The sequence below is a fragment of the Amblyomma mixtum genome, chromosome 2, assembly GCF_055824585.1.
Source record: "Amblyomma mixtum isolate Tamu chromosome 2, ASM5582458v1, whole genome shotgun sequence".
In the NCBI taxonomy this organism is placed as follows: Eukaryota; Metazoa; Arthropoda; class Arachnida; order Ixodida; family Ixodidae; genus Amblyomma; species Amblyomma mixtum.
In genome coordinates this window covers 6452916-6466055 of record NC_143013.1, presented here as the reverse complement: position 1 = coordinate 6466055, position 13140 = coordinate 6452916, and the positions used below count along the sequence as shown (strand labels likewise).

At 43.4% G+C, this 13140-nt stretch overlaps 1 protein-coding gene across 1 annotated transcript; it reads left to right on the top strand.

Annotated features, from left to right (window-relative positions):
* Positions 1–247: 247 nt before the first annotated feature.
* LOC149358300 (uncharacterized) lies at positions 248–10521 on the top strand. The gene is made up of 3 exons (XM_089570336.1): positions 248–890; positions 3304–4003; positions 9248–10521. The coding sequence occupies exons 1-3, from the start codon at positions 703–705 to the stop codon at positions 9581–9583; spliced, it is 1224 nt and encodes a 407-aa protein (XP_089426462.1). The 5' UTR covers positions 248–702; the 3' UTR covers positions 9584–10521.
* The last annotated feature ends 2619 nt before the right edge of the window (positions 10522–13140 follow it).

The window sequence follows — 13140 nt, the reverse complement described above, 5'->3', positions numbered from 1 at the left end:
TTTTTTTTACCGATAGATACATCCAATCGACCGTTTTTATTATTGCGTTCCGCCTTCGTTCTCTCCTTTACAACCTATAACCTATAACCGTTCTCTCCTTTACAACCTAGCAGTTTCTAATTTGATGGTCATAGTTTGTGTCTCTTCCTTCTTGTTTGCCGAAGAACGCTATCACTAATGCAAGATTTTTTTTTCAAGAACGTGGCGCTGCATAAATATCACTCCACCACCACAGTCATCCCCTGCCCGCCCGCCTAACCGCTCCTGCAAGAGTGACCCGTTAATCAGCTCATGGTCACGGCGGCGCCACTTGCACACAGGCGAACTCGTGTGCGGCCCAGTTGCCGTTGCAGTGGCTGCCTTTTTTTTTTAACAGCGATTGTCAATTTTTCTGTTCAAAAATAGTTAGTTAGAAGTAACAAGCTAAAATCAATACTCTGTTTTGAAAAAGTGCGGTTATCGTGACGTCTAGCTTTAGAGAGCCAATCCGGGGTCGTCATTCTGTGCTGATCCCGCGCTGCCCGCGCCGCTTTGAATAGATGTAGTGACTGCGACACCGGTGAGACTGCAATACTATATGTGGTGCTGTGGTGACGGTTCGTGTGCTCCGATATGAGAGCTTGATGTGCGTACTACTGCGGGACAGTACGGCGGTAAAGCAGCGAAGCCATCCCAGCCGTGCGCGGGCGCGACAGCGGCGCCATGAGCTCGAGCTCCACGTCGTCGAGCCCGCCAAATCAGTGGCGTCCGCTCACAGCATGGGCGAGGACTAGACAGTATTCGACGTCGTCTGGCTCGTCCCTTGGCTCGAACTTTTTGAGAGGCAGCCTCAGTGACCAGTCCCGTCGTCGCGCTGAGGAGCCGCCTCACGAACAACCTGTAAGAACGGGGTAAGCACCGTGCGCTGATTGAACGCGTTTGTGCCCGTCTGAAACGCCCATTGTCGCAATTGCGACGTTCGAGAACTCTTTCTGTTGCCATTGCGTATAATGTCAGACTGAGGCACGAAAAAACGATACCTCTGGCGCTCCTGCCTCGCAGTAGGGCAGCAGCGAACGGAAATAGCGGCTACGCGGCTACTAATGATGCATGGGCACTAGGAGACGCATTGCTTTATGGCAGCGTGCTTGTAGCTCTTTGAAAGTCACGAATATGGCGCGCAACTGCATGCATATGCTTCGTGTGCAAGAACGGCGCCAGAAAATTTGTACTGGGGTGGCGTGGAGAAGAATGTGTAGTGCAGGGGGCGGGTTACGAATTAAATGTTAAGCAGGCATGGTGCCTCAGTGGATGTGGTGCGGCTGGGCAGTTTTCGGGGTAACGAACGCCACCCCTAGCTCGCCTCCCCCTTGCGCCGTCACTGTTCCTGTGGAAGGGCGCGCGGCGACTGCGAATTCGCTCACCTTTGCAGCGAACAGCATGCATGGCGCGCATCTTTGGGCGTCTTCATCCGTGCACAGTCTGCACCCTTATATACAGCGGCGTCTGTCGTACTTACTGCCAATCAGCTCTATACATCGAACGCATTTTTGTTTTTTGAAGCGAAATTAAACTACACTAAGATACCCAACTGCCAATCAGCTCTATACATCGAACGCATTTTTATGTTTTTTGAAGCGAAATTAAGTTACACTAAGATACCCAACTCACACTTCGCGTGCCTAGCCGCCGAGCTTGAATGCCTTGCCATGTGTGGTCCTTTCAGTGGACCACCCTTTGACTTTGACCCATGCCCTTTGACCTTACAGTTGGTGTGGTGGCGTGGAAGAAGTCACGTGACCTTCGCGTGATACCACGTGATTGTGGCGTGATGGTGTGGGTGTGACGTCAGCGTCGAGAGTTGTATATAACCGAGAGCTTCGCGCCGCAGCTTGCTACAGTTAACTTGGTTCGGCCAAGTCGAATTGCAGCCTAACTTTTTTTTTTTTGTATACCGATGTCTGCAGTGCTTTTGTATCGGACAGCGGCACAAAAAACACGGTTTATAAACTCATTTGTTCGCCATGTGTTTCGATAGCAGGTCAGAGGCAGAGGTTGAACAATGCACGATTATTGGAGATGCTCTGGGGCACTTGCCTAGTTATTTATTAGCATGTATCATGCAGACTGCATTATTTCATCTGAAGTAACATATATTAGTCTCAGGCTTGTCGGCATGCATGGGTTGCAGAAATAGTGGAGAGGTGTGCAAGTGACCTCTGATAGCTTGTCGCAGCTTGACTATTCTTGGACGGCTGGTCTTCAAGCAGTTTACTGCTGCTTCCTCTAGCTGTGGTGTTGCGTTGGTTAGAGAAAATCTTAGAAAAATTCTCCCGGCTGAACCGCTGGCTTGTTCGTGCTAAAATTTCGCGCAGATCTGCAGGTGGCATTTGCAATTTTATTTTATACTACATTTTGATTGGGCACTTGCCTGAATTGGTGAGAGTTAATCGAAAGTCTGCATCATATCTGCCGGTGGTGGACCAAGCCTGAGTCGCTTTGGGACGTTAAACCCCACCAAACCAAAGAAGACTGCTGCGCAGCAGCTGTACTAGTGGCGCCATCTTTTGCCACCGAAAGGTTGGTGAGCACTCTTAGTTTTACGTCTCGCATTCGTCTGCTTTTATTATTCTGCCACTGTCAATAGCTGGCGCTGCCAGTACATCGTTTGCAAAACCACCTTTTTTAGTCCTGCATCGCAGCACACGATAATTTCTTGCCGATGCAGGCAAGTGCTCAATAAAACATATAAAACAAAAATTACTGCTAAATTCCACCTCTGCAATGATGATGCTGATGAAACCATTTAATTTGGACGAAAATTGGTGGTTGGTCCATCCCAGTCGAAGAGTCCATTGGATCTTGCAGCCACTTTAGCCTCTTTGTTCAGTTTCTGCTGAACTTTTAGGTCCGAGCTGGACAGTATTTCTTCCCATCGCTCAGTTGTCGGATCTTTTTCATTTGTTTGTGTTGTTTTCGCAGGCTCATACCATGTAGTATAAATCTGAGTTTTAAAACTTTGGGTCCATGAGCTTGTGATGCATTGCAAGCACCAGCAGCCCCAAGGGCGCATTTGTGCACCCCGAAACAAGAAATTTTACGTAGGGAAACCATGCAGAACTCCATTTTTTTAATGAAAGAAGTTGAAGAAATACTTGGTTCAAATGGGGCCCCCGCCCAACTGCCCTCTCCAAAAGTAATCAATAAATCTGCCCCTGAGCAGCCCTGTAAAATTAAGGCATGCATTATGATGGGTACAATACTTTTGTAGCTGCTTTTTAATTTCACGCGAGAATATACACAATTCATATTTTTCACATGCAGAAGTTTCTGGGCGAGAAGCCGCAAGGAACCTGAGCCATCCACTGAGAGCACAAAGAGGAAACAACCGCCGGAAGTGAGCTCTTCCCAAGAAGTGCCTGCAAAGAAGGCTTTTCCTGGCAGGTCTGAAGAAAAGGCACGGTCACGGAGTTCAACAGAATCAGATTACAGCACCCCTATTGGCAGTGCCACAGGAACACCTCGGCAGGCACCTGGTCTTGAAGGCACCAGTCTATGGCTTCGCAATCCCTGGGAGAGTTCACTGAAGGCACGGTCTCCTGACAGGCACGTCGATGTTTCCGGCTTGCAGCCAACTGCAACACCTGGTAAGTCGCCACAGAAGTCCCTGCGTCGTGAACGAAGCACTGCAGACCTTCGTGAAAGAACGTCTGCCTCACCTGTGCCGACATCGGAGCATGGTGTCGACAAGAGTGCACGTGAGCCAGAGTCACCCAAGGGGCCCAGAAGGCACGATGCTTCGGGTCTGCAGTCACCCGAAACACCTCAGAGACAACTTCAGGGGTCTCCTCATCATGAAGAAGCAGCATCGGTGCCTCGTCGCATTACTCGTGCCTCAGTGGCTGCAGCATCGCGGAGTGTTCAGGGTGTCGAAGGGAGTGCACCCAGAGCAGAGTCTGTTCGCAGGCGCCGGGAACGCCAAACTAATGGCTTCCGGGCACCTGCTGAGAGCCCGAGAAAACAGGCAAGTACACACGTTTATACTGCACAGACAGGCTGATAAAATCTGGCTCTTTGAAATACAAGAAGTAGATGAACAGTTGTACATCTTCTGCTGCTCAGCAAGAAAGTATTTTTAAAATGCTGAGTCGTGGTGTTGCGTTATACGCCAGCACTTGTGCTTCCTGCACAAGTTATTGCTTTGTGGTTGGAAACTTCCACTGACACTTAGATGTTTGCATGCTTGTGGATGGGCATATGAACAGCGAAATGTAGAGCAGTTGCTGATAGCTGTAGTTTGTGTCGTGATAACTGTCATAGTCCTAATGCTCACCTGTTACCAAAACGGACCTCCACCACTTCTGTTTCGAACTATGTTTGCACCCTTATGCGACGAAGGTTTTACGGATCAGTACAATTTGAACTGACTTAAGTGCTAAACAACAAAGAACATCAAAACCCTGATCAGCTTGACTGCTATTCTGGTTCAGTATAGGAGGGGATATGTGGGCTCTTGGCTTTTGCTGTGGTTGCATGGCATGAACAGCACAATAATTGGAAGGATGCTATGCACACTGGCTTTGGGTGGCAAGAAAAAGAAATCTAGCCATACATAACATATGCTTATGCCATCGTGTAGTAACTGATCCAGAGGTGTTGTCTTGAAAAGTTTTTAAATATGCTGATTTATAATACAACTGGAATTTGTTCATCGTATCTTCTTCTTATGCTGTGACAAATGATAGTTGTTAAATGCAGTATTGTAATATTTATTTTCTTTCGTGCTTTTAGAGAAGTGACAGCAGCCAAAAACAAGCATTATTTTGTTATATCTATGTTCTAAAGTACCCTACACTATCGTGAGTTGAAAAATGCCTCTGTTATCCACATCCAATTTTCTCCGACGGAAACAGTGGTCGTTACGTTCTCCCTCGAACGAGACTTACAGAACACTCCCAACCTACACCTAGGTGAAACCGTATTACCAGTAAAAGAGGAACACAAATTTCTGAGTGCAACTTTCGATAAAACTCTTATTCCTTCCACACATAAACAATTTGAAGAAAGCTTCTCGGTCCTTAAATGTCCTAAAGGTTCTTTCACGGAAATGGTGGGGGCCTGATAGGACATGCCTTTTGCTCATTTATTGTGTTCTAGTATGGTCCTGCCTAGATTATGGGTGCATAGTGTACGGTTTCGCTAGGCCATCCTACCTAGAGAGATTGGACCCAGTACTTAACTCAGGTCTGTGCCCTTCAGGTGCAGCATACAGAACATCACGCACAAATAGTCTCTACGTAGAATACAATGAACCACCCCTCGCAGATAGAACCATGCTAACACGCACAATAGGTCATAAAAACCCGTTCACTACCAAAACAGCTCTGCTACACCAGAGCTACCAAGTGCCTGTCCAAACAACTAAACATCACTAAACTCCAGAAATGCAGTTAAACCCACAATAGGAGGCATAATACATAATGTAATAAAAGCTTACAACAACAAGGACTTACAACGAAGTTCTGCTCGGTCCCTAGCATGGGAATCGGCAGGAACGAGAGCACTGATGCATGTACCGCACGTGCCCGTAACTGTTATGTCAAACCCGAAGCATCTGACCACTCTTCCTCCACTGTGAAGAAGAATGCCAAGAACTGGGTACCCTGAACACGCTGCCCTATATTTCCCAGAGACCCTGCCCACTGCCACCTTTGTACATCTTCCCTTCTGTATGCGACTTTATGTTGACACACATTCACAAAAAGCAAACCCCACAAAAATATATACTGCAAGAGTTTTTGGCAGTGAAGGAAAATACAAGAATAACAAATTTTTACACAGATGACTTTAAAATGGCATTCTGCATTGGGAGTTCTTTAATGCGACGGATATGGAAAAAAATAGTCAGGCTACCTCAGTGCTTGTCAGTTTTATGGCAGAATGTTATGCCATTGCTGTTGCAATTGAAAAAATAATGAGGAAAAACATTGAGAAATGTGTTATCTACACAGACTCCTTCAGCGTAGTTACATCACTAAACTCCAGAAATGCAGTTAAACCCACAATAGGAGGCATAATACATAATGTAATAAAAGCTTACAACAACAAGGACTTACAACGAAGTTCTGCTCGGTCCCTAGCATGGGAATCGGCAGGAACGAGAGCACTGATGCATGTACCGCACGTGCCCGTAACAAACAAGTAAATGTACGTCATAAAAACTGAAGTTTGTGCAATATACACTGAGAGGAAAATAGCAGACTTCATTGGACAATGAAGTTAATGACAAGCTACACTTTGTAAAGCCCGTCTTGGGTTAATGGAAGACCTGTAGGCGCCAGAAACATTATATAGAATTAATTTTTTAAGTCTTCTTTGCATTGGACACACACCTTACACACAGCTTCCTACTGGCAAAACAAAAGAAGCCTGTTTGTGAAAAATGTCGACATGAGCTGACAGTTAATCACATTTTATTCTCATGGGCGAAACTTTAAAAACTAAGCATTTTACTCAGTTTTATAAAGAATGCATTCCTTTTCTCTCATCACTGTTCTAAAGTGATAATGCGTATGTTGAAGTGTCATGTGTTGTAGGCTTCTTAAGAAAAGCAGGTTTTCTTGAAAACCTCTTCTGACCCACTGCTTCGTTTGATTTTTTTTTTTTTTGTATACATCTCAGCCACTTTCTCATTCCTGAGAAAGCTGAGGTTTTTATTTAATTGTTTGGAAGCCTCAGGATCCTTGCCCTGTCAAGGATGGCCGCTGAGGTTACCTGACCTTTTTAAAGCTTTCACTTCTAGACATTTCTAAAATTTCTTTCCCATGATTACTACGTAGTATGAATGAACTTTTTAGGTCCTCTATACCACCGATATTTTTCACATTTTTATAAAACTCTGCACAAAATAATTTTCCTGTCCTGGCGCATGATAGCCTTAGATGCTTATGCGCCACTAAACCCATCCCATCCCAACACAACTCGACAAATGCCTCTGCTACGTGTCAATGAAAGTCGACTCTGTGGGAAGAAAATCAGGCATAGCATAATTGCTCTCTCAAGAATTTCCTGCAGTGGTCTAACTGACCTGCAACATGTTTTTTAGGCCACATATCATTTGCATGAAAAATCTGGAAAATTTTTTAGTGAAAAATTTGAATTGTCCTGAATTCACTCAATCTCAACTGCATTAAATTTTCACTTGTTAAAGTTTTCTGTTGATCATTCACAACTTTGCTCTTAAGGTGGAACAAAAATAGCCTTGCTTGATTGCTGCCTAGTTTTGGAGCATTAGTCTGTCTACATACTTATTATGCAAGCTTCTGTGTTTGTATGATATATATTTCTATACTCCTTATGATAACACTCTTCCCTCTGAAGAACTGCAAACTTCTTGTTGTGGAAGCAACACTACGCTGGGTGTGCGCGATTTCGCAGAGTGCTCCTCTTTCTTCTTTCACTCCGACTTCCTCCCTTCCTGTACGCACCGAGATGACAGAGAACTCTTTCTTCTTTCACTCCTGTGGTGCGCACTGAGATGACAGAGAATTACTGCGCCATTTCCTTTCCTCAAAAAGCGTTGCATTCAAAGGGGAAGGCATCGCGCTGAACGGGTGGTTGCGTTCCGTGGACTCCCGGCAGCGCTACAACACGCTGTCACGTTCCACTCCTAAAGGCGAAGCTTAAGCGCAATTAATTAGCAGTTAATTAGTATATAGTAATTAACCAGTAATTAGCCATTAATTGGTAATTTGTCATTCATTGTGTGCGACATCATCTAGTGGTGACATCACCAGTGCCACAGAGGCAGTCAAAGTGGTGTGGAAAACGCTTTTGTCGCTACGCACTTTAGACAGTCTAAGTGCCCCCCTGAGATGCCACCGCTGCTGCGATTGCCGCGCCGTTGCTTCCACAATTCTACTCGGGATGGCCATTCGTAAACCACAGCCAATATTTTTTTATTTCATGATCAGTGTTGGTATTCTGCTGTAAAGGATACTCTGCACATACACAAACAATATTCTAGAAGCCCGTGTACTGTGCGATGTCAGTGCACGTTACAGAACCCCAGGTGGTCGAAATTTCCGGAGCCCTTCACTATGGCATCCCTCAAAGCCCGAGACACTTTGGGACATTAAACCCCCAAAAAGCATAAACCATTACAACGGACAACCTTTCCTAACATTCTAATGTAATTTCTTGACAAATTATTATGGAATAAAAATGTCTGCAATAAATACTGACGCATTATTACAAAAGTATAATGAAGGCAGACATGCAGGGAATGAAGTAAAGATGAAGGTCATGGAATGACATTGACGAGACAGTTGCAAACTGCAGGCCTAAAGAATTGAGCACAAATCTTTATTACAATAATAAATGCACTTTCTGGTCACGAGTGACACATACACGAACTAGCAGTTGCCTTTGTCCTAATAAATTTTTGTAGGCAAACAGCACTTCTTATGTATATTCACACATTAGCAAACCAGCTGAAGTTTCACTTCTCCCACATTATAAAGAGTGCCCTAAAGCTTTCGTTTCTTTTGTGATATCACACACCGCATGCCTCTCTAGTGCTCATACCTTGTTTAGTGAAATGCTGGAGGCCCATGTACGGTATGATGTGAGTGCACATTAAAGGAACTCAGGCCGTCGAAATTATCCGGAGCTTTCCACAATTGCATCCTTCATAGCCTCTGTTGCTTTGAGACATTCAACCCCATAAAACAAACGCAAACAAATCATATCTTGTTAAGTAAACTTTTGAGAGGTGTGTACATGGTTATGTTGGTGTCCATGCTCATGCAGGCATTCGTTTACCAAGATGACTAAGAATACTCAACGAATGTATGAGAAGGGTAGCAGTTCAAGACGGCTGGCCAGAAATTTAGTAGTGTGAGCTCCCCAAAACCAGAAGGTATGACACGTCTGCACCTGACTAAACCAAACGCACACTACAATTAATGCAGACAACATGAATTTCACAAGAAATGCTTCCTGCAGTTCTGGAAATGCTAGTCTGGAGTGGTAATATGCTGCCCTAAAATGAGCTCACCCTATGCTTTAGCAGACTCATGGTAGAATCCAACTATTGTAAGCACACAATATACCTTCTTTACCTCTTTCTGCTGTTGTGTCGCGCACCAATTGACCTTTAAGTTCTGCGATCCAGAGGTCATAAATGCATTTTACTCTTTGGCTCTCACATTCATGAGGAATTTGGAGGATTCGTGCTCATGTGTTTACTCATTTACCCTTTTTGCAGGATGCGTCGAAGAAACCGGTGAGGAAACGTACAGGGTACAGAGTGCTCCAAGATATTATCCGTCAACAGAAGTCTACGCAGATTATCATCCCAAGGCTGCCATTCGCTAGAGTTGTGCGTGAGATACTGTGGAGAATCACCGGTGAAGAGTTCAAGATGCAAAAGCTCGCCCTTCAGGCGCTTCACGAGGCCAGTGAAACCGTGATTGTGGCTCTCTTGGAAGGCTCCAACATGATGGCTCGATTTGCTCGGCGAGTTACTGTCATGAATAGGGACCTAGCTGTTTTGCTAGACGTTATAAGAACCTACGGCAGTTTGCAGCGTTCTTTGGATTAGGGACGCGATCACTTATTTTTATCACATATTGACTTGACAAACTGTAGCTCACCAGTGCTGGCTTTACTGCAGCTATGCACTGTATTAATAATTGCTTGTTTTCAGAAGTTTCAAGTGTTCGTTACATTGAAATTATCATGCCTTTTAACTTGGCACCTATGGACAGACCAGTAAACTGCAAGCATGAGATCCAAATCATAAACAATATGAAATTAATGCATTTCCTCTGATCTGTTTCAATGTGCAGAGGCATGCTTGTTATGACAACTATTAATTCAGTGCATTGTTTTAATGAGCTTCACTGTATCTCTACTTATTTCATTTCATCCATTTGACATGGAAGTATTCTAATGCCTATATTTTTACTATCTTATAGACACTTGGCACTTAGGGACATACTTCTCGTGAGTGCATAAGACTAGGTGCGAAAGCAATGCATTTCCCCTTATCTATTTCAATGTACAGAGGCATGCTTGCTATAACTGTTAATTCAGTGCATTGTTTTAACGAGCTTCAGTGTATCTCCACTTATTTCATTTTATCCACTGGAAGCATTTTAATGCCTATATTTTTACTATCTTATAGACACCTTTAACTTAGCACTTACGGACATACTTCTCATTAGTGCATAACTAGGTATGAAACCAATGCATTTCCCATTGACACCAATGACAAGTATGAAACCAATGCATTTCCCTTTATCTATGTCAACGTACAAAGGCAGGCTTGTGACAACTGTTAGTTCAGTGCATTGTTTTAAGGAGGTACATGTATCTTCACTTATTTCATTTTATCCAGTGGAAGCGTTTTAATGCCTATATTTTTACTATCTTATAAGACGTTGCTCAAGCTTCTAAAGCAAATGCAATCTGCAATAATTGCTTTGGAGTTCTTTGGGTTGTTGGACATAAAAAATAAATATCCTGGTGCTCCTCTTTTTCCATTTTGCATATGATTCAGTATTTTGATAACCCGTGAGAATTCGTTTTGTTGTTATAGTACTATGTGTTCCAGAGTTCTCGCAATTTGACGCGGCAAGTATGAGTTAGAGCATTTTTACAAATGTAGCCTTGAGAATAGATGATTTTGTCTGCAGATGGTGACTTACAAAGGCAGGCGAGGTGCTTTTGGGTCCATGTGGCTTCCTACCACAACAGTTGCTCTACCCAGACACTAAACGGAAATGAAGCATGGAATTCAACAGCATTGAAACATGTAATCTGTCAGTGATTGCTGCTTCGGTAAACCGAGCGCGTAGTCCTCAAACAAAGCAAAGGCATGTCCTTATTTTCCTATGAGCCCTATAGTAGGATACAACTTAAAGAAACAGCAGTTGCTAACATTGGGCCGCAGTCTGCGGCATCTTGTATTACTCCGCTGCTCAATAGCAACAGTAAACGAAATCAGCTTTTTAATGTTTGGCTATATAGAACAATCCACGTATCGAAATTCTACAGCTCATAATTTTTTTCTTGTGATAAGCTTCTTGTCTAGGTAACAAGAAACGTTTAAGTAGTGGACTACTTTTTCGTCGTGTAAGAATTCTGTGTGCGGAGGCTGAATGTGGGCGGAGCTTCACTGCAGACTTAAGTTGTATACGACTATACATGAAACTATCTTTGCGGTAAAAGGCATCTTGTGTCATAGTAGAAAAATAGCAGAGCTCTCCACAAAAATGTTCTTCAGGTAAGGTTTGACATGTACCCATTTTAAAAGCATGGCTGCTTTGAGGTTGCTCTGACTGTTCCACAAGTTTTGTATGCTGTAACCAGAAAAAAATAGGTGGTTTTCAAGTTTACAACAGGATTGGGCTCATTCATGCTCTAATGTTCCCATTTAAAAACTTCAGGCTGTAGATTTGAGTTTGATGCCTGGGGTCATTTGTTTTCAGGTTCTACATTTTGTAAAAGACAACATCCTTATATTTTACCGAGATGTGTTCATGTGGTGGAATGCACCAAAAAAGCAAAGTTTCACTGCAGGATGTGGCATCAGTTTTATGAGATTTTCAATTGCAATAAAATGACAAATCCTGGTTCCTTCACTATTGAAATGCTCAATTTATGCAATATGAGACACAATCTTTAACATAATCTTGAGACACGTAGCAGTTATCGGTTTCTCTAACCATTCACTGTTACGAGGAGCTTCGAAGCAAAGCTTGACATTGGCATGTTGACAATAACTGGCATTTTCTGGTCCAAAGGTTAGGCATCACCGCGAGCAAGCTGTGTGAAGGTGCAACTTCCAACCAGTGTCCAAGAGTACATTATCTCATCTTCTGATAATGGTTGTGGAAAAATAGGAAGCCATTTGTTCAATAACAATTATGTCCCTGGGCCTTCAAATCGCATGGAGGCCTTTGATTTGATCCTTCACAAAATGGACCTAATGGGCAACACATAGATTTCTTAAATTTTAGCTGCGCTAAAAAGATTTTATGTCTCGAATGTGGGTAGGATACAGCTTTAAAAAAAGAAACGGCAGTTGGTAACCACGGCTACAGACTGCAGCATCCCGCATTACACTGCTAACATCAACAGTAAACAAAATCAGCCTTTTAGTGTTTGACTCTATCAAAAAAGCACAAACAAAGGGCATAAAAGTTAACATAATTTTGTACGTCAATTAGCTTTTTATTTAGCAGCAAGAAAAGCAAAAGGGACCATTGTTGGGCTAGTTGGTTCGTGATACTGGAACAGAAGCAGCATGAAAACATGCAGTGTTCTTCCTTTCTGTATTCCAGTTCTCACTCTGCTTCGTTCCAGTAGCATGAAAAGCTGTTGACTACTTTTTGCTGCAGAGAAATTGTGTGCTGCAGTCACTGTAGACAAGTTCCATTCAACTAATAGCACAATGTGATGGTAGTGGTATTCATCCTTGAGTGCTTAATAACTGAGGCATTAAAGGGGCATACAAGATTGGTCGATTGGGGTTTAATGTCCCAAAGCAACTCGGGCTACACTGTAGTGAAGGGCTCTGAAAATTTTGATCACCTCAGGATCTTAATGTGCACTGACATTGCACAGTACATGGGCAAACTCCATTAAATTAAGTACTGTCCACTGTAAAGCTCTTTCTAGCAAAGTCTTTTTATGCAGAGACACATGCACTGAATCGGGTGAATTGTATTCAAAAACCGAGGGTTTTTATACCCCACACAATTCACTCAAGGAGACAGATTTAAAAGGACTCCATAATCAGTTTGGAAGTGAGCAACTTCATAGCCTAGCCTCTAATCTGCATGCTGGTGGTGCTAGTAGCTGTACTTCATCTACCTTTGCTATAGCTTATACAAAGGTCAGTTCTCAGTTAAAGCCTATTTCTCATTACAAATTGTGGGGATTAGCAGCGACACATGGGCTGTAATAGATGACATGGTCCACCTGAAGTTCTGCAGTAAGCTCAGACACTGCAAAGCACATGGGCGTTTTTTTTTTATTTCGCCTCCACCAAAATGCAACTATGCACAACAACTGATGGGCACGTTGGTCAGATAGCAGTTGCACTGCCTGAAGTTTTTGGTGGCCAAGAACCAGACAAGACACACTAAAGAA